At 37.5% G+C, this 25,815-nt stretch overlaps 3 protein-coding genes across 3 annotated transcripts in view; 2 read left to right on the forward strand and 1 right to left on the reverse strand.

The window, feature by feature from the left end:
- Positions 1 to 7,448, forward strand: LOC146563920 (uncharacterized). The gene is made up of 11 exons (XM_085291302.1): positions 1 to 537; positions 1,202 to 1,561; positions 2,386 to 2,742; positions 3,598 to 3,951; positions 4,080 to 4,097; positions 5,067 to 5,130; positions 5,221 to 5,264; positions 5,600 to 5,750; positions 6,086 to 6,199; positions 6,501 to 6,568; positions 7,251 to 7,448. Exons 1-11 carry the CDS (start codon positions 148 to 150, stop codon positions 7,272 to 7,274), a joined length of 1,944 nt encoding a protein of 647 aa, XP_085147428.1. The 5' UTR covers positions 1 to 147; the 3' UTR covers positions 7,275 to 7,448.
- On the reverse strand, positions 6,806 to 25,339 carry LOC146563921 (NLR family CARD domain-containing protein 3-like). Its single transcript, XM_085291301.1, has 12 exons — positions 25,189 to 25,339; positions 23,665 to 23,755; positions 22,165 to 22,272; positions 20,434 to 20,541; positions 19,758 to 19,821; positions 18,568 to 18,796; positions 16,288 to 18,085; positions 16,025 to 16,198; positions 15,502 to 15,675; positions 13,605 to 13,778; positions 13,367 to 13,413; positions 6,806 to 8,850 (listed from the first exon to the last, which is right to left on the reverse strand). The coding sequence occupies exons 2-12, from the start codon at positions 23,739 to 23,741 to the stop codon at positions 8,324 to 8,326; spliced, it is 3,480 nt and encodes a 1,159-aa protein (XP_085147427.1). The 5' UTR covers positions 23,742 to 23,755; positions 25,189 to 25,339; the 3' UTR covers positions 6,806 to 8,323.
- Positions 24,603 to 25,815, forward strand: part of LOC146563922 (uncharacterized) — a 32,711-nt gene continuing 31,498 nt past the window's right edge. The window contains exon 1 of the mRNA XM_085291307.1: positions 24,603 to 24,658. The gene's annotated coding sequence lies outside the window, so the exon portion shown is untranslated. The remainder of the gene's footprint in view (positions 24,659 to 25,815) is intronic.

Consider the following 25,815-nt stretch of genomic DNA (forward strand, 5'->3'; position numbering starts at 1 on the left):
CTTCACAGTGGTCCTAAATCAGTGCCTTGTTTGTAGAAACTCCATTTGTGGACTCATACTCCACCTCCACATTGGAGACACACTCATCTCAAACCTCCTAAAGCTTTGCTAAACTATCCAGGGCAGTTTTCGAGCTTACTACGAGCCATGAAGCATTTGTTTTTGGCGGTTTTGGGTTTGCTGTCTCTTCAGTGGGTACACAGCAGGAGCAATGACAGGACAAACTGCAAGCCATTTACAGCCAGCTTTTGTCAAGGTGTGGGGTACACCACTACCCTTCATCCAACGGGAGTTCAAGGCTACAACCTGCAGCAAATTGGTCAGATTGTGGAGACTGCTTGCTCACCGCATGTTGCCAAACTTATGTGTCGCATTGTTGTGCCTGAATGCAGCTCAGAGGACGATAGCAGGTTGAAACCATGCCGAGCTCTCTGTGTACAAGTCAAGGCAGACTGTGAATCCACCCTCAGAGCAAAGTGGTTGTCCTGGCCTCTAAGGCTCCGATGTGAGACTTTACCTGAGAGCAACTGCGTAGGGGTGAGTATAATATAATAAGAATGTAACCTCTTACGCTTTCTGGCAAACGTAACGCAATATAGCTGACTGAACTCAACAGTCATAATCATGAATGTTTGTTTTTTTTATTATTCAGCTTTTAGCATCAATATCACGGGATATTCAATATTAAAACTGCACAGTCTTTGCTACTGTGGATTTTTGATGTTTTTTTTCCTGATTATTAACTGGAAAAAAGTGCTTTTTGTTTAATGTTTCATGCATCACCTCACATGTGGAATAGAGCACAAGTTAAAGCATATGAAAGGTCTCATTTTCACCCAATTAATTAATGGATTGCTTCACAATTTATTGTTGCATTGTCTGTTCAGCTTTGGCATAGCCCTTTCACTGACATTAACAAACTTTAAATGGGAACATCCAGTTATTGTAACACTTCATGGTATTGTCCTCATCTCCTGGCTAATATTCAGCTCATCTGTTTGTGTTTTTCACAATTTGTCAATTCATGCAGTCATTCCACAAGTATGTAGAAATGAAAATGCAATGCCTCTTTAAGACTCTTCATTTCATCAGATTTCATGTATAAAACCAAATGCACCAATACCAAAAGAGAATGCATGCCTTTATACTCCCATTAATATTAAAAATATAAACTAAAAGATTTATGTTTGTGTTCATCCAGGCGTCATCAGTCATCAGTGTTATTCAGACACCCCCTTCAGCATGTCAGCCAATCACGGTTCCTTTCTGCAAAGACATGACTTACACAGAAACTGTGCTGCCCAGGCAGGAAACCCAAGACAATATAGCCTTAACAATAAACCGGTTTAATCCACTTGTGACATCAGGATGCTCCCCTCATCTGAAGCCATTCTTATGCTCCGTCTACGTTCCCGAGTGTGTGTCAGGAAAACCTCGTCCACCTTGCAGAACGCTCTGTGAGCATGCAAGGTCCCACTGTGGAGCACAGATGAGAAGTTTAAGTTTGGAGTGGCCCGAAGCTCTCAAGTGTGAAGCATTTACCACAGAGTCCTGTGAACATGTAAGTAATATGAAGATAAACAATATTCACAAAGACGCTTATACACTGTGATGAAAGCTCTGACTCTTTCACTTGCCTTTCTGGCTGAGTAGCTCAAATCTGTTTCAGCTCTGCATATGTTTGGGAATATGCTTTTTTGTACTTGTAACTCTATCAAATAGTAAGTGCTGGTTAATGACAATAAATGATAGTACATTTATTCATCCATTTTCTTCCACTTCTTCAATGTGGCAGGGGGGGAGTAGACCCTGGACAGGTTGTCGCAGGGCTTCCACAAAGAGACAGACATCCAGTCACAGTCACATTGACACCTTTGGCCAGTTTAGAATAACTGATCAACCATTACATTCCCCCTTTACAACAGTCAGCTTTTCAATTGCCTTAGAATGAAGACATAGTGAAGTCACTCTTCCAGCATGCTCTCTAGTTAGCCAAGTTTTGGCCAAGGGAAACTTTGGCAGCTCACAAACCCTTAGACCTGATAGAATAAGACAGACAAGTATCACAGGATGGACAGTTTGGATATACTCTCTTTGGCAATAAGAGTTAAAATGAGCATGCAGATTTGTAGCTAATTAGCAATGGCATTGTTCATTCATTCTTCTAATCATCCACTTCATTACCTGTCTATTATTATTATTATTATTATTATTATTATTATTATTATTATTATTATTATTATTTACCAGTTTAGGTTTGTGGGTGGGCAACACAGCTACACACTTCAAACCTGAAATCCTCTTACTGTGATACTGTTAGCCACTGCACTACTGTGCTTCCCAGCATTGTTGACATTTAACTAATTTCTGTTTCTGTTCATCCAGGTTCCAGTCATCAGTGTTAGTCAAGCACCCTCTGCAGCATGTCAGCCAATCACTGTTCCTCTCTGCAAAGACCTGCATTACACAGAAACCGTGCTGCCTGAGAAAGAAACCCAAGATGTTATAAGCCTGAAGATAAATCAGTTTTATCCACTAGTTAAAGTGGAGTGCTCCTCCCACTTAAAGCCACTATTGTGCTCTATTTTCGTTCCTGAGTGTGTGTCAGGGAAACCTCGTCCTCCCTGCAGAACTCTCTGTGAGAAAGCAAAGTCCGGCTGTGAGCCACTGATGAACAAGTTTGGCTTACCATGGCCTGAAGAACTGAAGTGTACAGCATTTACTACAGAGTCCTGTGAGCATGTAAGTCTGACACAACACTCTAACACTTTTGTGTCAAACTCAATTTAGTCATGGGCGACCTATGACCCAGTTTAGACCAGTAAAACCAATGCACTGTATTGGAATACATTCTGAGATCATTAATCTGACGAACAGCCGAGATTTTTTAAAAAGCTGAAACCATAAGAGCAATAAGACACCCAATACCTTACATTGTTAATCATTTGCAAGACAACAGAATCTACTATTTCCTGTGAAATTATTTCTCGTTTAATAAGTTTACATAACAGATGATGTGCAGCCCTTAGATGCCTTAAGAAAAAAAGTGCAAATTCAACAGATTATCTCATTTGTCCCCATTTATTATGTAAAAGTATTCATAGTAGTATTTGTCCATTTTTATGGCTCAACCAATCTACTGAGATTAAATTTTTTTAAATACTTTTCATACTTAAAAAAACATCTTTAAGGCCACAGGGTGTAAAAAACGTTTTGATTGTAGATTTGTACAAACCAGAAAATGTCAAAACTAATGAGTCCAGGATTCAGAGTGACATACAACAAAAACAGATTTATTTGGACTTCAAAGACAGTTTTTAACAATACAAGCAGAAGTGAGTTACAACAGCACAAGATTACCTTTCGTGGTGTCTTGTTCTGCTGATGTGTCCATTTTTTTCTGTCACCATACTGATATTCCCCTCATATTTGCAAGTCTATGTATAATTTGGTATTTAAAATTTTTTCAGGCTTTAGCTGGATTTTTGTGGCACATATTTACGTAAAGACCATGTTTCACTATAAAATTATTAAAGAAATTTATCACATGCTGAAGGTAACCAGAGCTGGAATGACACTGTGTACTTGTGTCTCCAGTATGGCGTGAGCAGCAGCGGTGGGGTCTGTGAGCCAATCACCATACCAATGTGCCAGGGTCTGTCCTACAACCAGACCCTCATTCCAAATCTTCTGGGACACACAAGCCAAAGAGAAGCATTCACGAAGATGTCCTTCTTCAACTCCATGGTGCAAACCGTGTGCTCGGTGGACATACGCGTCTTCCTGTGTCGGGTTTATGCCCCTCAGTGTGAGGCAGGGCAAGCGCAGTGGCCCTGCAGGTCATTCTGTGAGAAAGCCAGACGGGACTGTGAGGGACTGATGTCCAATTTTGGCATTTCCTGGCCAGAAGAACTGCAATGCAGCTCATTCCCAGAGGAAATGTGCATATCAGTAAGTAATCGACAATTTATTGATGACCAAAGAAACATTAAAAATGTAATTTAATGAAGTAAAATGAGTTATTTTTCTTTTTCAGTTATTTATCTTTACTTGACATCTTCCTTTTTTTTCTTTCACAGGAAGAAAAAAGGTCTAAGGTATTTCAGTTCTTCAGAAATTTAAAGTAAATTTGATAACTTTTACTTATTGCTTCTTTTGTAAGTGGACAACTCAGGGGGTGTGGGGCTGATAACAAAGTTTTAACCTGCCAGTGCTGATTTCAATTTGGTTGTCCATCTCAGCAAAAACAGATAGGTGGGAATCCAATGATGTCATCAGTGCTGCTTTAGTGACGCCTAGTGGCTGAAGGGAGCTCATCACCATCACCAAAGGCATTAATACTCTTTGCTTCCTTAATTTGAGTCAAAAGAGACATAAATGTGACAGTGGATAGGAAATAAATGAATAATAAATAAACTTTGATAAATTACAACAAAAAAAATCATAAAACAAATAAAAAATAAAAACTTTAAGGGTCTCTGGTGTCGATGAATACATCTGTTTGTAGTCTAGCAGGATTTGTCCAGCAGTTGATAGTAAAAAAATAATAATAATAATGACCAAACATAAAACCCAATTTCCTTTGGGGTCAACCTTCAGGATCAATAAAGTTTTATTGAATTGAAAAGTACACAGGATTCAATCTTTTAAGTAATCTCTGATACAGAATGTTTTATGATGAAGGGAAATTCTTTCCACATGTTAAATGTTTTGGTATTTCTGAATAATAACAGATGTTTACAGTACAGCTTTACAGGGTGTCTCTAAATGATTTCCACCCATCAAAAGGAGACTTGTGGTTTAGTGTGTATGACTAATACAATCAAACTATGACTGATTATGTAGATCATAGTGGTTTAAAGACAAAAAAAAGTTAAAAACAAATCCATGTAGTACATTCAACTGACACTAAAATGAACTGAAAGTTGCTTTATAACTGAGGTTGTGGTGTGCATACACATACCGCATCTTTGGGATGTAATTATTCAATAATGGTATAATGGTAATGGTAATGGTATAATACTGCAAAATTTCCATTACACGACCACTTTTGTCCTTGTTTGCAGATGTTGAACGTTGAAGATGTCGCTGCTAAACTGGAGGCTGGTGGCTATTCTGTTCATGGAAAAGGTTTGTTTCATTTCCAACACCAACATTTTCAATAATAATTGAAGAACAATATTTAAATTCATGTTTTTTTATTTATTTTTCGAAATTTAGCTCTTACTCTCAGTACTGCTCGTCTGCTGCTGACTCTCATGGATGTATCCTGTTTTTTGTGGCAGTTAGTAGAACCAGAACTACAAATTCTAGCCAACAGTTTAACACTTAAAGAAATAAGAAGTAAATAATTTGGGGAGGGGGAACCTTCATGTGACTGATTTTACACTTAATGACTTCTTTTTTTTAATAGCAAAGGAAGTAAAGGCTTGTGGGTAGTGTAATAGTTAAAGCCATGCCAACATGATGCATAGAAAACATTAATATGGAAACCTCCCGTGTTATAAAATTATCCATTTGGCATATGTTTCCATTTATTGCAATTATGTGTTTAGCTATGTCTATTGCATGCTTCATGCTCTTTAACCAGCACTTTCAGGCAGACCAGTCTGGAGACCTGGATGTGGTGGAGTTCTTCAAACTGGAGCGTTTTGTGGGCGCTATCAGGAGAGAATACGTGGAGAGCTATGGGAGCAGGAATCAACCCTCTGTTACTGAGAACCAAATGAAAAAGGCTTTGGTTGCCCGTGGTATGACATTATTTCTTTAAAAGTACAGTAAAAATACATCCATTGACATCCATCATTTCTCCTTCATAACTTTGCTGATAAATCAAGAAAATATACAGATATTTCTGATATCATAGTTGCGCACTCAGCTGTGTTCAGCTTACAGTACACACTGGACACATTATACAGACATAAGCTGCAAAGTCACAGAAAACCAAACTGTACTGTATATTATATTCTTGATGCAGTACAAAAGGTTTGGATGTGTCATTAGAAAGATTCAAAACATTTAAGAAGCAGTCATTTATTTGTAAAAATAAAATAAATAATCGGGGAAAATTCACTGATTATTGCAGAATTTCATTTGGATGACGAAACCTTCAGAGTTCTGTGGCAGGAATATCGCTCAGAGGGTGGGATCAACTATGATAAATATGTGGCTGCCCTGGCAAAACTTCAGATCCTCAAAGGTAACTGCAACTGTAACACATTGACACTGACTTTAAGGATATACTCCAGTTCAATATTACACAATGTGTCTACTACACCAGATATGATGTCTAGAACTATTTTTTTTAAGTATTAATGGGGGGGGGGGGGGGAATGTGATGAATTAAAAGTCACTGAGTGCAAACCTTAAATTAATTTGTATCTATTCCCCAATAACCTTTGAATTGTTATTAATTTAGTTGCAATCATTTTTGTAGTTTTGATCCTTCTACAAGCTTGAAATGGTATTTCAAAGTTTTAAATATATGCCTCCTGTCTCAGATCGTTTCAAAGCCCATCTGCTGAACTTGCCCTGTGACTGTCAAGTGGCCAGCTTCACCATGAACCAGGTGAGTTTTCATGTTTTAAATAAAACCTGTGTAATTTAATCTAGCAAGTTTTTACATGTTCACCTATATGGAAAATTACAGAAAAGTGTAGACAATATTAATAATGACTAAAAAGTGTGTTAGTATAGATTATGCATGTGTATAAATCCAAAAAAGGCAAAAAGACTAAATATATAGACTAAAATACATTAGGCTGTAGTTGTTTGCAAGCAAAGGAAATTATGGGAGGTAATGAGATGAGATGAGAGCCTTTATTTGTCAGTTGCAGGTCTTTTGCCCACAACCGAGATGACAGACCTTGCCGACCGTACATACAATACACAAACATCACATTGGGGAGACAGGTCAGGCTAGGTAGCGAGGACAAATACAAACAGAAAAAATAGCAACAGAGAGATTTATTCTGAGGTCATTGGGTGATTAAGGTGGAAAAATATGCACTTTGTTACATAAGGTAATTTGGGCTTTCATTCAGAGGAAAATACATGCATTTACTTTCTTTCTTTCTTTTTTTAAAGAGGTGAAGTAAATATTTATCTGTTTGATGTAAGTAGTAAAAATAGACTGTTTTCTGTCTTCTTTGCTACTTAGCCTAATAAGAGTTAAATAATAAAAAATATCTACATTTTACTGTGCCTATTTATTTTTACAGTTGCATTTTAAAGACTTGTTTTCTTTTCAGTTTATGAAGACAGCCATTGTGTGAGGAGCAGAGCTGAACTGACCACAAGAGGACTGTACGTAGGAAATAGCTGCATATCAATTTAGTGATGCAGAACTCTGCAAATATATATATGACTGAAATTTTCTTTAATGACAAACATTTATTTTTAAATCACAGCAATATTAAAGTGACAATAAACACAGAAAAGAAACAGTTTTCAATGCCTGAAGTCTGATTTCAGTGTTAGTTTTAAATGTACTTCTGAATCACATACACATTACCATTTTGCTAAATCTTTACATGCTCACAATAAAATATTGTGAAAAATGTTCAAGAAACTTTTTCTGAACATTCTTTGTTGACATTTGGAAGTCATAATAGGTTAAATAAAACAAAGCCTACTGCCTTTTTTACTTTCCATACAACTAATGAAATTAAGAGAGGTTTACATTGTAACAGTTACAGTATATTTACAGAAACTTCGTGCAACTTGTACAAAATTTACAGTCTCGCTATGGTTGAGTGAATAATCTCGCAATTTAGATTTTTTTTTCCTCAATTTATTTATTACTTTTTTGAAGTTCAGAATTCTGATAATTTTGCAAAATATACAAGGAAACATCATTGAATAAATGGCTGACTTTGTAAATTTCGTACCCACACCTCAAGAGTCGAACTCCACATTTTCGCTGCTGGAGCCAGCAAGTTCCACACTTGCACAGCCAGCCAAAGTCAAGCTGCCCAGTGCTCTAACCTCATCGCCACCGTACTGAGTGATGAAGATGCTGTTGTCCAGCCTCTCGAAGGTCCTGCACCGCAGCCAGCTCCAAGCCAAACATTCACTTCATGAATGTTCCCACAAGCCAGGCTGTGAATTGTGAATGGTGGGCCAGCTAACTTGAACTAGCCTGACCTAACCCTAGCTAGACTCAACTGCTTGAGACTTCTGTGCCAGAGCAGGCCTCTTTGATTAATTACTCAGACTTGCTGAATGGTCAGCTACTGGAAAAGCATTGGTGACTTTAAACTAAGGCCCTGATCTGTCGCCCTACTGCATCTAAGATGAGTTCCAAACAGATTTAAAGATTTATCTAACACAAAACCAGCGATGAGTTAAATGGATCAGTCCTGACCCTGAAAGCAGGGTAGACTGGCTCCTTGAATTCATTATGGAAGGTCTGGAGGTGGATCAGTTTGCCAGAGGAGACATTAAAGAAGGACAGAGTGCCGGCATGCCAGTCCAGGTATACCCCTGTTCTGCTGGTAGCAGTTGTACGGATGGATCTTCTTTTGTTACCATGTTGGCAAGAGTAACCACCATTAGAGCACATCAGGGTCCAGGACTGATCATTGCATCCAAGACAGCTGTCATCCCCTTGCCCCTTCCTCTGGATTCCTTTGTACGTCACTCCTAAGTAAATATGTCCTTCCCATTCAACCTCCCAATAACAACAACCAGACAGACCCTCTGTACACAGCACTTGTTTCCAGTAGTCAAACCTCTCTGGGTGATCAGGATATGACTGCTTCTGTCTACCCATTGCCACTTTTCTGTTGTTGTTTGACATTACAAGGTTTTTGTTTGCAGTGTTTGGGTCCAGTGTGAGTTTACAGGCATCTGAAGGAAAGATAAAGCAGAACAGCAGTTTATTGTCTTCCTCTAACTTAGATGCTGTTTCAATTTGGGGAGATTGCAACACGTGCTTTTTTAGGTGCACTTTACCGATTTACTTTTAAATCATCTCCAGGGAGTCAAAGGCCTGTTTGAAGGTTAAGACTTGGTTTTAGGAAAAAGCTGAAATTACTTTCAATTAAGGGCTAGCGTAAGATTTTCACAATTCAAGTGGTAATTATACTTTGTCATGGGTTTGAATACAGAGTTGTTCCTTGAACTCAGAGGATGAGTCCATGCAGTTACAAAAAATGATCAAGCATGTGAATGTCTGCATTTGCATAAACCCAATCAAACACAGGCAGACATGAAAACTATAACGCATGCATTCGTTGGGATTGTTATGAAACGTTATGAACAGAAAGCAACTATTAGCTAAAATATTAGAACCAACCACATAGTGTCAAACTTCAGATCCCAAATTTTTAAGTTGGTCATACACAAACAGATGGAGAGAACAGATTGACACACATCTGGATATATTGCTGGTCCGATTTTAGATATAACTGTCAATATTCCCAAATTGATTGAAGAAACATTTAAAAACAGTTCCTTGCATAAATCACAAAAAAAAAGGTTTGCTAAGATGTGGAAAGGTTTACTGTTAATTGTTCTCTGTTTAACAACATAAAGAAGTATATCTCATGTGGTTAAGAATGTTTCTGCTTCCAGGGTTAATACTTTTGCTGTATAAGGTGGAGATTTTATCAGAATAAGCTTAATACAGCCCACATAAGGATGCATCTTATTTTGGGTATTGCCAACAAGTTACTTTTTACAATGGATTTGCAGAGTCTCAGGCTTTTATTCACATTCATAAACATTTATTATATTTATATATTTTTTTCCTCTCTTCCCTCTAGCTTTGCCTCTCTCACATACCATAAATGTCTGTTGAAATACATCTCTTAAGTTTATTAGATTAATGATTTTCTGTGAGAAACACAAGTTTTTCTTCTTCAGGCTCAATCTGCCTACCATAGCAACAAAACAACAGACCACCCTTAATGCTCCCATTTCTAGAAAGGAAGTACTAAACGCTGTAAAAACTTTAAAGAACGGAAAAACCCCAGGACCTGATGTTTTAGTAGGGAATTTTATATTTTATTTTATTTATATTAATTTAGTAAGCTGTTAATACCCATTACTTAATATGTTTAATTATTCGTTATTGCATAATAGATTACCTCAGACTTTAAGGGAAGCTAATATCTCTTATTTTGAAGAAGGGGAAATGTGCAAAGTCTTGTTCACCTTATAGACTGATAGCTCTTCTAAATGTGGACCGGAAGATACTTTCTAAAATATTAGCTACCCGACTCAAAATTATCCTGCCTGTAATTATTAAAGAAGATCAAACAGGCTTTATAAAAGGCCGTAATTCCTGTAATAATGTCAGGCGCCTTCTCAATCTAATTAAGCTGCTCAGCAAAGGAACATGGGTGGTTTGGTGCTTTCTCTGGATGCTGAAAAAGCTTTTGACCGGATAGAATGGACTTAGTTATTTTACACTTTAAATAAATTCAGTCTTGGTGATAATTTCATTAAGTGGGTAAAAATTTTGTATGATAATCCTCAGGTGTCCATTTTGTCTTTTTTTTTTTTTTTTTTTTTTGCCTGTCCCGTTTGGCTCTTTTGCCATCAGAATTATTGTCTAAAGGCAAAGAAAGATGCCCAACGCCCATTTTGTCTAATGGACTGAAATCAGATAGTTTCCCATTGTTTAGAGGAACGAGGCAAGGCTGCCCACTGTCACCTCTTTTGTTTGCTATTGCCATTGCCATCGAACCGTTAGCCAAGGCGATAAGGACAGCACCTAATGTATGGGGCCTGCGAATCGATTATGAGCATAAGATCAGTTTATATGCAGATGATGTTTTAATATTTATTTCTGATCCAGGGACATCAATACTGGTTTTACTTAAGGCTATGCCAATTGGGAGCCCTAATTCAGTGCCAACTGGACTGTTTTCTTTCCCCTTCAAGCGGTCCACCACAGGTTTTGTATACTTAGGGATATTTATAACTCCAAAATTTAAACAAATGTATAAAGCAAATTTTGTCCCTCTGTTCGAGAAAGTAAAGCAGGATTTGGAGAGATGGAACTACCTACCTGTTTCCTGGCTAGGACGTATAGCTTTGGTTAAGATTAATATTTTGCCTCGACTGTTATTATCCTGTTCAAAGGATTCCAGTTATATTTTGAAATAGGGTGATGAAGCATCTGAATGGCTGGCTAAGCTCTTTTATATGGAGCAAACGCAGACCAAAGCTTAAGATGGCTACAGTACAGCTCCCAGATTCAGTAAGGGGTCTAGATTGACCAAAAATTAGAATATATCAATTGAGTACTCACATGTGCTATATTCATGACTGGGTTACAAATAATTCATACTCTATCTGGTTGGAGATTGAAACCTCTATTTCAAAGTATCCATTAAGGGACTTACTGTTCTTTAAGAACTTTAAAGATATTAGATCGAGCTGTGATAATCCAATCACACTTAATACACTTAAGGCCTGGCGGTCAGTATGTTGAATTGAGGGAAGGTTGAAATTAACATTATGTTTACCCCTATTGCGAATAATCTTGACTTTCAACCGGGGATGTTCGATATAGGTTTTAACGAATGGAAGAACAAAGGAATTCACAGACTGAGGGACTTATTCTCCGACAATGTGGTTATGCCATTTGACCAAATGGTTGAGAAATATTCTCTCCCCAAACATGGCTTTTTCTGTTATTTACAGATAAGGCATTATATCTTGCACAGTACTAACTTCAGTGAGAGTCATGAAGTCTCTCCTGATGAGAAATTATTATTTTTAACAGATAAAGAGGTACCTGTGAAGATATTTTATAAGGCTTTATATTCTGTACCGTCAGTGATGTCACAGAGGCTTAAAGGCACATAGAAAAAGGAGTTAGGTATAACAATTGATGATGAAGAGTGGAAAGATGTCTGGAGTTATGCCAAATCAATCTCAGTTTGTAATTGTACCAAAGCAATACAGTTAAAAATCATACAGAGAATGTATATATCCATATTTCGCAGACATCAACATAATCCTACCCTTTCACCCATGTGCCTCAAATGCAAGACAGAAACTCACAGCTTCTGGTCATGTTTGAAATTGCAAGAATATTGGTCTAATGTGTTATCTGAAATGGAGAAGATTTTGGGCTGTGAATTAGAGATGGACCCTCTGTCGCTCATACTGGGCCTCCCCAGCCGGCATTTAATATCAAAGAATAATAGGAGGTTGTATTGTATTCTCACCTATGCGACGAGGAAGAATATTCTACTCCAAAGGATTAATGAAAAAACACCTGCTATTAAAGGTTAGCAAAGAGTAGTTTTGGACCTAGTGCCATTGGAATATCTTACATGTGTACTGCAGTCAAAAACAGGCCAATTCTTCAAGGTGTGGAACCTGATGTCTCTAATATTATGCTACAAGGATTCTCTTGAATATTCAAACGGCCGCATTCTACTGGGACCACAGGTACTGTATTGTATTCTTTATTTATCTTTTAGATGGATCTGAGCTGGTGTTTTGTTTTGTGTTTAGTTCTCAGTCTGTTTGTTTTTCTTTTTGCTTTGTTTTGGGGTTGTTTGTTTATTGATTTGTTGTTGGGGGTTTTTTTTTTTGGGGGGGGGGGGTGTTTGTTTGTTTTTTTTGGCTCTGAACTGTACACTTTATTATGTTATGTAATTATGTACTATTTGTGAAAATGGAAAAAATAAAAAAAAAATAAAAAAATATACAGTGGAACCCCGACTTACGAAATTAATTCATTCCGGAGGGTCTTTCGTAAGTCTAAAATTTTCATAAGTCGAAGCACCTATCGCGTCTTTTGAGTGAGGCAATGCTGAATGACAGGCTATAGGCTAATTGCTAACTAGAACAACAATATGTCGTTCAAGTGGAACAGCGAAGCACAAGTACGAAAGCCAAGGGGTTGTCACATGATTCAGAAGGCATTGTGGGCATTGTAGGCTCAGCCAATCAGAGCCAGTGGCTTTCATTACTCGGGCATTTTGCTGTAACACGGGCAGAAATACTGCCATTCAGTGCCTTCCTAACTTGAATTTTTCGTTAAATAGGGTATTCGTAAGTCGGGGTTCCACTGTATATAAAAATATATATTAAAAAAAAAAGATATATGATGTTGACTTGAAAAGCTTGTTCGTTAGTATATCATATCAAATCAGGGCAAAAAGCTCTGAGTTTTTGCCCTGGTTGTTTGTGATGCTGGTAAACTGCAGTGGTACATTATAGAAATAAACTCACTGTGTCTTTGGTTAGAAATGAGTTAAATTAGTTCCATGATAGTAGGTTGAATACCACAAAATTACATAAATGAAATGACCTGAAGACTGTTAACACTTAACACTAACAACCAGTGCTGTAATTTTATTTAATGAAAAAAAAAAAAAGAAAAAAAGAGCATACTTACACTTCTGCAGAACAGGTTTTATGAACTGTGATCCACGGGGTTCAACCCTGGTGGGTATTGAAAAAGCAATTAACAGCAATTAACAAGGATTGATGTGGACAAAGTTGTTGTTTTTTGTAATCATAACATTAAGAGAAATTCATTTTAGTTGCTTAGAAATTAGTCTGGTTTCACTTTTATGTTTGTTTTTTCTGAAATATTTTAAAGAAAATCAATTTACACCTTGGTCTATTCATACCTGAGATCATTCAGTGCCCAGTTTGAATTCTCTCTTCCAGCAGAGAGCAGCTTAACTCCAGATTCTCCTGGATGATTGTAACTCAGATCCAACAATTTCAGGTGAGCTGGGTTAGAATTTAGAGCAGAAGCCACCGAAGCACAGCCTTTCTTTGTGATCAGACATCCTGACAGCCTACACACACAAAAAACACACAGAGATTTCTGAAGTCTAAACAGCAAAAAAGTGTCAAGACTAACACAAGGAAGAGCTTTGAATGTTCTTCAAGAAGCCAGAGGAACTATTCCTTAAAACTACTTAAAGAAATTATAAGAAAACCTGCAAAAGACAGTTCAGGCTATTTTAAACAAAAAAAGGTGGTCACACCAAATATTGACTTTCAATTGCACTTAATCAGTCTCTTTATTTGACTTCATTTCAATTCAACTGAATTTTAATTATACAATGCCAAATCACAACGGTTTATATTGTAAGGTAGACCCTACAATAATACAACAGAGAAAACCCAAACAATCATGACTAAGTGATATGAGCAAGTGCTTTGGTGACAGTGGGAAGGAAAAACTCCCTTTTAACAGGAAGAAACCTCCACCAGAACCAGGCTCAGGGAGGGGCAGGGCCATCTGCTGGTGTGAGGGGGGAGGAAGACAGGACAAAAGACATGAAGAAAGCCAGAGATTAACAATAACTAATAACTAAATGCAGAGAGGTGTATAAGCACGTAGTGAGTGAGAAAATCTCTTATGTAAGACTGATAACCCATATGGAAAAGAAATAGTAAAAACTTATAAAAGACTTGCATAAGATGTGGCCTACTTCATAAAGTGAATCATATAAGGCTTATATGATTTACTCATGAAAGTGGCCACTTTCTCATTACTTTCATATATTGTTTTAGTAAGTATCCAAAACATACAAGTTTCATTTATATAATTTTTCAAGGGATCTTACATCTGTTTTCACTCTTGTATGCTTTTCATACAAGTTTCACACAAGACAGATACAAACTTTATAAGATTTATATATATCTTTTCCATATGGGAAGGAGTGGGTAGGGTTGAGCCACCATTTATTTTTGTTAACGTTTAACCTTCTGGAGTTAAGACTATGTTGTTGATTTGATACTTACAGGTTTTCTGAGCTTGTGTTCTGTTTTGTTGTTTTGTCCTTAACTCACCGTGAGGATTTAATAATCCTGACATGATTCCTGTTAATTTGCTGAATAATAAATACAACATTGGTTTATGCAGATAACTTGTTTGTTGTGGCTGCTTGGGTTTGGTAAGTGGACGCCTATCCCGTGTTGTGTTCTGGCCCCCTAGTCAGGGCATAATAATAATCATATTAGTAGTAGTAGTAGTAGTAATAATAATACATTTTATTTATAGGCGCCTTTAAAGACCCTCAAGGTCACCTTACAATAGTACAAAAAACATAAGGTAAATGAATTTTTTTTTTTTTAAAAAAAGCTTGAAAGTATAAAGGTAAACCAGGCGAGTGCTGTACCATTGATCCTAATAGATGCTAATCTATGAAGAAGGATGTGGTGAGAGACAGTATCAAAAGCTGCTGTCTCACTGTGACTCCAGTCAGCTGCAAACAGAAGATCATTTGTTATTTTTACTAGAGTTGTTTCTGTACTATGAAATGAATGGAAGCCAGACTGAAACTGTTCATACAAGTTATTACCAGTGAGGTGTCTATGAACCTGTGCATTCACTATCTTTTCCTGAATTTTGCCTGCAATAACTGAAAAGGTGACCCCTTGATACTGGCCTGAAAGGTTTGATGAAAAAAAAAAAAAAGGGGGGGGGGGGGGGGGGACATATGAAAATATGATTTTTTTTTTCTGCCTAGATCATTTTTAAAGAGGCTGAACAAATGGCTGTATCCTGACCTGAGAGTTTCCAGTCTGCATTCTGGGCTTTTTAGTCCTTCACAGAGCAGCATCACAGCTGAATCCTCCAAGTTATTGTTACTCAGGTCCAGCTCTCTCAGACTGGAGGGCTTGGAGCCGAGAACAGAAGCCAGTGCCTCACAGCTTTTTCCTGACAGGTTGCAGCAACAAAGACTAAAAAAAGGAACAAGTAACAAAATAGTGTGATGACAACAACTCATTGTCCTTAATATGCAGCCGTTTTCCACTACTGCCCAAAAAAAAAAGATAAGCATTTGAAAGATATTTTGTTAAGTTACAGTTATTATAGAATCACACATATTATTACATTAGCACCATTAACAACAGTGGACCCTGTTAAAGAGCCAGTTATTGCAAATAAATAAATAAATACATACATACATGTTTTAATCTGATAATAGTCCGTTATAATAAAGAAATTATATTACTGATTACACATTTGATGACATGTATTAATGCTAAAGTAGGTTTTAAATAACTATTTGATTCTTTTAATCCTAACCTGAGTGTTTCCAGTTTGCAGTGTGGACTCTGTAATCCTTCACATAGCAGCTTCACTCCGGAATCCTGTACGTTGTTGTAATTCAGGTCTAGTTTTCTCAGACTGGAAGACTGGGAGCTAAGAACTGAGGCCAGAGGCTTCAAACTTCTCTCTGACAGGTCATGACAACTCACCCTAAAAGTATTTGCAACAAAAAGTATTTGAACTGACAGATCTTTTTATACACCTTTATACATTTGATTTATACAGGTATTTTAACCTACACAGCTTTAGTAAATGCTTTGACCACTGGCAGCAGCCTCAGAAGAACCTCCTCTGAAGTGGAGTATTTATTTAAGTCAAACACATTCAGCTCTTCTTCTGATGACAGTAAGATGAAGACCAAAGCTGACCAATGAGAAGTAGACAGTTTATCTATGGGCAAACGTCCTGAGCTCAAGTGTTGTTGTATTTCTTCTGTTAGAGAATGATCATTTAGCTCATTCAGACAATGAAACAGGTTGATGCTCTTCTCTGGACAGGAAGTGGAACTGATCTTACTCTTGATGTACTGGACTGTTTTGTGATTGGTCAGTGAGCTGCTTTCTGTCTCTTTCACTAAACCATGTAGCAGTCTCTGATTGTTCTCCAAAGATAAACCAAGGAGGAAGCGCAGGAATAGGTCCAGGTGTCCATTTGGACTCTGTAAGGCCTGGTCTACAGCACTCTGGTAGAGAGATAGTGAATCAGGTTTGGCTTTAAACAGTCTGGACCACACTGAAGTTCCTTCTGACATCAAATTGACTCCAGAATTGAAAAATGTCAGATAAACATGAAGAGCAGCAAGAAACTCCTGAACACTCAGATGAACAAAGGAGAACATCTTGTCTTGGTACAATCCACTTTCCTCTTGAAAAACTTGTGTGAATACTCCTGAGTACCAAGAGGCTGCTCTGATATCAGTGCCACCCTCTGTCAGATCTGATTCATAAAAGATCAGGTTTCCTTTGTGCAGCTGCTTATATGCCAGTTCTGCCAATGACTCGATCATCTTTCTGGTCTCTGGAGTCCAGTGTGAATCTGTCACCGCTCCTCCATCATACTTGATGTTCTTCAGTTTGCACTGAACCACCAGAAAGTGAATATACATCTCAGTTAGGGTCTTGGGCAGCTCTCCTCCTTCTTCTGTTTTTAATACCTTCTCCAGAACTGTAGCAGAGATCCAGCAGAAGACAGGGATGTGGCACATGATGTGAAGGCTTCGTGACCTTTTGATATGGGAAATAATTCTGCTTCTCTGCTCTTCTTCACTAAATCTCTTGTGGAAATATTCCTCCTTCTCCATGTCGTTGAAACCTCTAACCTCTGTCACCATGTCTACGTACTCAGGTGGGATCTGATTGGCTGCTGCAGGTCGTGTGGTTATCCAGACACGAGCAGAGGAAAGCAATTTTCCACTTATGATGTTTGTCAGTAGCACATCCAATGAGGTGGACTCTGTAACATCAGTCAGGATATCAGTTTTGTGGAAGTCCAGTGAAAGTTGAGACTCATCCAAACCATCAAAGATAAACAAAACCCTAAAATCCTGGAACCTGCAGATTCCTTCTTCTTTCATTTCAGGAAAGAAGCGATTAACAAGTTCCACCAAACTAAACCTTTTCTCTCTCAGCACATTCAGCTCTCTGAAGGAAAATAGAAATATGAATTGGATATGCTGGTTGACTTTGCCTTCAGCCCAGTCCAAAGCAAACTTCTGTGTTAAAACTGTTTTCCCCATGCCAGCCACTCCCATTGTCATGACTGTTCTAATTGGTTCATCTTTTTCAGTAGAGAGTTTAAATATGTCTTCTTGTTTGATTTTTGGTTCAATTCCATCTGATTTCCTGGATGCTGCTTCAATCTGTCTGACTTCATGCTCAGAGTTGACCTCTGTAAATCTCCCCTCTGTGATATAGAGCTCTGTGTAGATCTGATTCAGAAGAGTTGGATTTCCTGCTTTGGCAATCCCCTCAAACACACACTGAAACTTCTTCTTTAGACTTGATTTTAGTTTATATGGACACATGGCCCCAGAAGCTCCTAACAAGAAAAATGATAAATTGTATTAAATTAGATCATGGTACAGGTATCTCAATTTCCCTACTTTAAACCAAAGACAAATTAGGTGACAGAAAAATAATAAAAAAATGACACAAACAAAGCCACATTTATCTCTTAATGTGATGGTAGAAAATCCTTTCTTTTGGGGGATTTTGGTCCACATGTTAATTTTATACACATGTGATATTGAAATAATCCAAAATTTTATAAGCAAAATAATCAACTTATTGTCACTACTGAATCACTCACTGGGTGATTCAGTAAAGAATTTTACTAATAGAAAAAAATGTGATTTCTACTACCCAGACAGAAACTCTTGATATACTCTTGGATAGTATGCATAGCTAAGAAGACCTTTAAAGATGTAATGTTTTGTATAGAAGATTTTCAGCACCTCAGATTTTAATTGTTTTGGCTTGTATGTTTGTTTTGCTTCATCTACTGTATTAAAAACCTCTTACTGTTTTGCAGAGAGTCAGCCAGCTCTCCATGTTTCATTCGTCTCATGACCTGCAGTGTGATTTTCAGAAAAGCCTCTCTGCTCCTCCATATCTGGTCTTCATCTTCACTATTATTTATCTCCTCCTCCTTAGCTTGACTCTCCAAGCATTTTGGGTAATCTGGACTCAGCAATTTACGGAATGTCTTCAGCTCATTTTTCACAAAAGTAACAATGTTCTCCTCAACAACCTGTAATACAATAAAATTTCAGTTTCAAAAGCAGAAATGTATCTCTGTCAAAAGCTTTGATTCTTCATTTCACAGACCACTGTCCAAAATGTATTATTATGTACCTTCAGTTGACTCCTTTCTATCTTCTTTCTAAATCTAGGGAAGAGCCATGTATACAAACTCATTCCACCCACATGTACATATTCTTTTATTCTTTTAGTTTGTTTGTAAAGTTGATGGTATAAAATGCTAAATAGTTTCACCTCAGTTCTTTCTTTACCACAACAGACTGGTGCAAAACACTGCAGACCCTGTGCCAAGCCATTTGTCAATCCCACTCTGTACTTTTCCCCCCATAAACAAAACCCAAGATACCTGAATTCCACCACTTGGGGAAACAGCTCCTCCCCAATTTGGAGTGGACACTTTCCCCCTTAAACCCTTAATAAGAAACACTGCTTTAGACTTGGTGCAAATTCTCATTCCAGCCATTTCATAATGAGTTTCAAGTAGAGGTCAATACTTGATGACACCAAAAGGGCAACATCAAAAAAAAAGATGTGATCCTGAAAGGTTCAGCTATGTCAATCAAGATGGCCCAACAACATCCTAAGACTTCAGGAACTCAGGGTTAAACTCATTCAGTCCCCCCCCCCCCCCCCCCCCCCCCCCCAGAAGGAGCCCACATTACATTACATGAAGTGTCAACCATCTGGTTGTGTAAGTGCCACCACAATAGGCCACAGCCAGTTTCCTACTGCTGACTCAGCAGTAGAAGCGTGGAAGATAGTTCATATGGACTGAATGTCCCCAGTTTTTCTCAGTGTTCTGCAAAATGCGGAAGTTGAAGATTTCCTGGATCAGGACCTCCACCACACACTCTCAGAATACACTCAAAATATGTTTTGGTGAACTAGACCAGTTAAAGTACTCTGTTTCTTTTATTTATTTACAGAGGGTTGCTTATACAGTTACTAACCAGAAATATGGAGTCCAGGTCTGTCTGATGATGGGTGGACCCCTCTGACACCGTCTGGTGACCTCTGTGGGCAAAACATGACTAAAATTATTGCTAGGGAACTGCATCAGGTTTACTGCTAGGGAGTCAAATAACACATCAGTAATGCCACTCACTAATCACCTCCAGGTCACACTGTATTGATGCAGTATTTTGTGGTAAAGAAGATGGAAATCCGTATGGAATGTTAATGAACATACTTTTCAGATGTTATGTCTTGATTTGAATTTTTTGATTGATCCAAGTAAATATTCCGGAATAATAGATTTCTGATTTGAATGAGCCGTAAGCCACAGTCATGAAAATTAAAACAAAAAGGTCATTACGTAAGTTTAGATTAGATAAAGTATTTAAAACAAAGAAAAAGGAATAAGAGAACAAAATTATTCTGTATACAAAGAGGAGACATATTTGTATACGTTACATAACAACACAACATTTTTGGTTTGGGACAAAACACATTAAAACAAATGTGCATTTAAAAAAAAATAATAGAAGCTACATTAAATGGAGCCCATGGTACTTGCCTCAGGAAGTCTGTGCTTACTGACTGACACACTTGATGGCAAGAGAAGCAAACAACATAGATCTTAATACCGATCTCACAGTTATGCTAAAAACTGCTCTGCTGACTTACTCTGTAGCTGATTCTTGTTGGTTGAAACTAATCGGGAAATCCTTGGATCTCTGACTCTCCATGGATACACAGCTTTGTGAAGTTGAGTTTAATTGTTCCTGCTTAGTCCTGAAAGAAATGGACAACACAAAAAATTCAAAGGATAAGTGTTACTAGTTATGCTCCAGCAATGTCATGCTCCACAAGTCTGGTGGAGCATGACATTGTTTTAAGACCTGATGCAGCTGTGAAGCGTTTGAGTTACAGGATACCAGAACACTTCCTGGTGGAGCTAAAGGAGGAGGTGGACCTCATGCTGTCTCTTGGAATCATACAACCTTCAACAAGTGAGTGTTGCAACCCTGTTGTCTTTTATGAGCTCAACATTTATTACTTTTGTAAATATGATTTTTTTGGGTTAAATAAACGGAAACCCTATTTTTCTAATAATTCCTGTGACTCCTCCTGCTTTTTCAGCTCAGTCCATCACAATATAAATAAACAATGTTTTTAAAATTTTTAATCAATTTAATTCCATTCAATGGCTTTCAGAAATATTCACCATATACAGTTAGGCCAATATTTATTTGGATACTGGCACAAGTTTTGTTTTCTGTTTACTGAAACATATCCCAGTTGTAGTTATATAATAAACATGAACAGAAAGTGTAGACTCTCAGCTTTCATTTGAGGGTATCCACATTCAAATTGGAAGAAGGATTTAGGAGTTTCAGCTCCTTACCATGTGCCACATTCTTTTTAAAAGGAACAAAAATAATTGGACAATTGACTCAAAGGCTATTTCATGGGCATGGATGGGCAATTCCTTCGTTATGTCATGTAGGATCAGTTAGGGAGATAAAAGGCCTGGAGTTGATTTGAGCCGTAGCGCTTGCATTTGGAAGATTTTGCTGTGAACAGAACATGCTGTCAAAGGAATTCTCCATTCAGGTTAACAAACCATCTTTAAGGAGTGAAAACTGATTAAAAAAAAAAGCCATCCGAGAAATTGCTACAAGATTAGGAGTGACAAAATCTACAGTTTGGTACAAAAATATGGAGTCCAAGTCTGTCTGATGATAGGTGGACCCCTCTGACACTGTCTGGTGACCCCTGTGGGCACAACATGACTCATTATTGATGATTACTAAATCATGTCCCTCTTATACTGCTAAGGAGTCAAATAACACATCAGTAATGCCACTCACTAATCACCTCCAGGTCACACTGTATTGATGCAGTAATTTGTGATATAGGAGGTCAAAATCAGTATGGAATATTAATGAACATACTTTTCAGACATTGAGTACCATACATTATTTCTTGATTTGATTTTTTGATTGATCCAAGTAAATATTCCGAAATAATGGATTTCTGATTTGAATGAGCCGTAAGCCACAGTCATGAAAATTAAAACAAAAAGTCATTACATATTGAGACAGAGGCAAGTTTAGATTTTGGCTTTGTAAAGTGTTTAAAACAAAGAAAAAGGAATAATAGAACAAATTTATTCTACATACAAAGAGGAGACATATTTGTATACATAACAGAACAACACAACATATTCAGTTTGGGACAGAACACATTAAAACAAATATGCATTTTTAAAAAAAAGCATTAAATGGAGCCCATGGCACTTGCCTCAGGAAGTCTGTGCTTACTGACTGACACAGTTGATGGCAAGAGAAGCAAACAACATAGATCTTTTAATAATAATTTCATAGTTATGCTAAAACTGCTTTGCTGACTTACTCTGTAGCTGATTCTTGCTGGTTGAAACTAATCGGGTAATCCCTGGATCTCTGGCTCTCCATGGATACACAGCTTTGTGAAGTTGAGTTTGAATGTTCCTGCTTAGTCCTGAAAGAAATGTACCATACAAAAAAGTCGCACGGGAGTTCTATAGACTTCAGTCACTGACAGGAAAATGGTAAGTGGTACTAGTTACCATACATAGCCAGACATATTAGAGGAAAGGTACTGACCTCATACCTTATACTGTTTAGGATGTTGGAGATTTGATGTTTTACTTCATGATCACCAAGTGATTTATTACTTACTACTCATATTTTGTTATATATTACTTTGAATATTATTTTTCAACATGCTTCATGTTTTAATTCAGTTTATGGTTATACTTTTGTACTCTGGTTTGTGTGTGCTCTGAAAATGTCAAGATGTGACAACAGAAAGCTAGTTTGCAAGTCGAGGTTATATACATCTGTCCAAGAATGCTACCAACATGTTTAACTGCTAACCAATGTAATGTCTTTAACATCCATGTGAAGAGTTTTACTGAAAAAAATGAATTATTTTTAGAGCATATTGGACATGGAGTATCAAACAATATATAACTCTGTTGATTTACTGCATTCTTATCTTTCATGATATAAATAAACATTTTTTTAATAAATTTTATTCCATTCACCGGCTTTCAGAAATATTCATTATATATAATTAGGTTCATATATATTGTGATACTGACTCAAGTTTTGTTTTCTGTTTACTGAAACATATTCCAGTTAAGAACAGAAAAAACCCATCTGAGAAATTCCTTGATGCATGCTCAATCATCCAGGTAAGTAAATCTCCAAAAGCTGATTCTGTTCATCTGGATGTAGCTGACAAAGCTATATCCAAATGAACAGAATCAACTTTTGGAGACATCCAAGAAATTGCTACAATATTAGGAGTCTTCAGTTTGGTACATGCTGAGAAAGAAATAAAACACGGGTGAACTCAGCAACACAAAAAGACCTGGATATCTACAGAAAACCACATTTCCATGGTGAAGAGAAATCCTTTCACAACAACCAACCAAGTGAACAAGTGAGGAAGGTGTATCAATATCAAAGTCTACCATAAAGAGAAGACTACGTGAAAGTGAATACAGAGGGTTCAACTCCAAGGTGCAAGCCACTTATAAGCCTTAAGAATAGAAAGGCTAGATTGGACTCTGCTAAAAAAAAAAAAAAAAAAAAAAAAGGACACTTCAAGTATTTGGCTTTGACTATTTCCTACATTTCTAAGTACAAATATCCCTTCTATAGTTCCCTGAATGATCAAATTCATAATAGTATATACATTATCTATATTCAGTCTCTAAAATGTCCAAAAGAGCCCAGTTGAGAGGTAAAGGATGTGCTTTTTTAGAACAAGGGACAGAACAAAAATACCCAATCCCAACCTAACAAAACATTATCCAAAACTTTAAATCGGAGGATTTTGAGTTGAAAGAGATTTCCATCTTACCTCTCGAGGTCTGCCTGGCTGCCATGTTCCTCATTTGAGGGCAGCAGTCCCTCATCTTTTTCCTCAGACTGACTCATAGGACAGTTTTTACCTTTACAAAAAAAACAAACCCAACATGTTCCATTATTATCAGGACTTGCTCATAACAGGGTTGTTAAATAATTTAAGGAGGTTCATTAGGTTCGATCCCTGGGCTCTCTGTCCTGGTCGTTGTGTCCCTGGGCAAGACACTTTACCCTACTTGCCTACTGGTGTTGGCCAGAGGGGCCGATGGCGCGATATGGCAGCCTCGCTTCTGTCAATCTGCCCCAGGGCAGCTGTGGCTACAACTGTAGCTTGCCTCCACCAGTGTATGAATGTGAGAGTGAATGAATAGTGGTATTGTAAAGCGCTTTGGGTGCCTTGAAAAGCGCTATATAAATCCAATCCATTATTATTATTATTATTATTAGGTTCATCTTCCTGCCCACCTTCTTAAAACCAATTACCCTCCAAGCACCATATTTTAAATCACACTGCTCATCTTTGATTTTCCCTTGCAGAAACCTATGTGCAACCCACCTCACACATGTCATTTCATCCAAGCCTCCATCTTATTTTCACCACCACCAGCATCTACCAGAGGGCCCTGTCTCAATTCCTATCACCACTGAGATTTCACTCTGTGAGGAGCCATCGGAGTCTAATCAAATCTTTATTTAATTCCTTCTAATAATCTGGCCTTATTGAACTGCCAGCGGCTGTAATCAATATTATTTGCCAGTCAAAGTCGTCATTGTTGCTACTGTTTGAATACAGTTTGAATCGATACATTCCACCATCATCTGATTAAGATAGCTAGCTATGACTGAGATGGATGATTGTAAATAACACTGGTGCTCAAAAGAGGGAGGTGAAAAGAGAGCAGGATAAGTACAGTGCCAGGGCTTTGGATTCGAGTAGTGTTGTCACTGACTTTGCTAAGTGCAAAACCTAAAAGATGATGTTCTGATGGGTGAGTAGTTTGTGTTCTTTCCTGAAAGCAAACTGAAATAGTTATATGCTGAAAATATGTGCTCATATTTTAAGTACCTCCCCCCGACACCCCGGAAAGGAGATGCCTGTGCCTGTCAGCCTTGTATGCTTCCAGTAGTCCTTTTTAACCCAGCTAGTTTCACTTCCTCATAGCACTAAATTGTATGACGTGTTATCTAAGTACTATGATCACCAGGGTAGAGTTAGTCCGACAGGAAAACAACAGCGGGCCCCGATCAGTTCTTAGGTTCATACTGATGTTCACACGGTGTTTGTCTGCTTTTTATTACCAGTTTCATCACGTAAATAATAAAATTTTCCCGATAAAGCTTTCTAATTACGTCCTTTCGGCTATGTAGTCGAAATGGTTTTCAGTTTGCTTGGATAATAAAGACAGACTATTAGAGATATTTCCATATTTTGTATATACTCGCTAAACGACGCCGTACACTTCGATACAGTAGAAATGAGACGTAACCTCAGACTTGAACAGCAGTTCTGCTGACCTACCTTTTATATGTTACCGAGTTATCTGTTGTGGCGAAAAAGGAGAAGCGAAAGTGTGAAGTTCTGTTGAAGTCAGCTGATTACGTGCAGTTGAAGTCAGCTGATTAGCCTACGTGCTGTTTAAAGAGTTATTCCCTCTATATCCAATGATTGAAACGTTCGTAGAGTTTTACAGAAAAATGCAGACTAATATAACCCTTTAGAAGAAGGAGAATAATATGGGCTACAAATAAATCATTTTAAGGCGGGGAAGCTGCTCAGTATTTCATACTCTATTTCAACATTGTATTATTGTTAAAAGCTGAATTCGTGTAAACTTAGTCATCTAATCGATTTCGGCATCAACGAGAACGACTAGGCTTGGTATCAAAATATATTCTGATAAAGCTTTACCCTGAAAATTCAGTTACAGCTATACAAAAATACGTATTTATATGTTGATAACTGCTAATTACGATTGGCAGTGAAGGCAGCACGAGCATAGAAGCGGGTACATGTATATATAGCTGCATACAAGCTTAAGCTTCATCTTGATTGATTGATTGAATCTTTATTTTGAACATGTTGAAAAAGTATAAAACAAAATAGAATTAAAAGAGACAAATGAACAAAGCAAACAAAAGGAAAACG

Source organism: Mchenga conophoros, linkage group LG11, assembly GCF_057382185.1.
Source record: "Mchenga conophoros isolate Kocher_MC1m ecotype Shallow Benthic linkage group LG11, M_conophoros_male_GT1.1, whole genome shotgun sequence".
In the NCBI taxonomy this organism is placed as follows: Eukaryota; Metazoa; Chordata; class Actinopteri; order Cichliformes; family Cichlidae; genus Mchenga; species Mchenga conophoros.

What these genes read in the sequence shown, in the direction of transcription:
- LOC146563921 (XM_085291301.1), bottom strand. Translation starts at nt 23,741, where the DNA reads ATGAGTCAGTCTGAGGAAAAAGATGAGGGACTGCTGCCCTCAAATGAG. An exon ending in GGCTGACTCTCTGCAAAACA is followed by an intron (nt 18,086 to 18,567) that starts GTAAGAGGTTTT and finishes TTTTCTTGTTAG; the next exon opens with GAGCTTCTGGGGCCATGTGT. An exon ending in TGCAGACTGGAAACTCTCAG is followed by an intron (nt 13,779 to 15,501) that starts GTCAGGATACAG and finishes TTGTGTGTGTAG; the next exon opens with GCTGTCAGGATGTCTGATCA.
- LOC146563920 (XM_085291302.1), top strand. Translation starts at nt 148, where the DNA reads ATGAAGCATTTGTTTTTGGCGGTTTTGGGTTTGCTGTCTCTTCAGTGG. An exon ending in CTGAGAGCAACTGCGTAGGG is followed by an intron (nt 538 to 1,201) that starts GTGAGTATAATA and finishes GTGTTCATCCAG; the next exon opens with GCGTCATCAGTCATCAGTGT. An exon ending in CTACAGAGTCCTGTGAGCAT is followed by an intron (nt 2,743 to 3,597) that starts GTAAGTCTGACA and finishes TTGTGTCTCCAG; the next exon opens with TATGGCGTGAGCAGCAGCGG.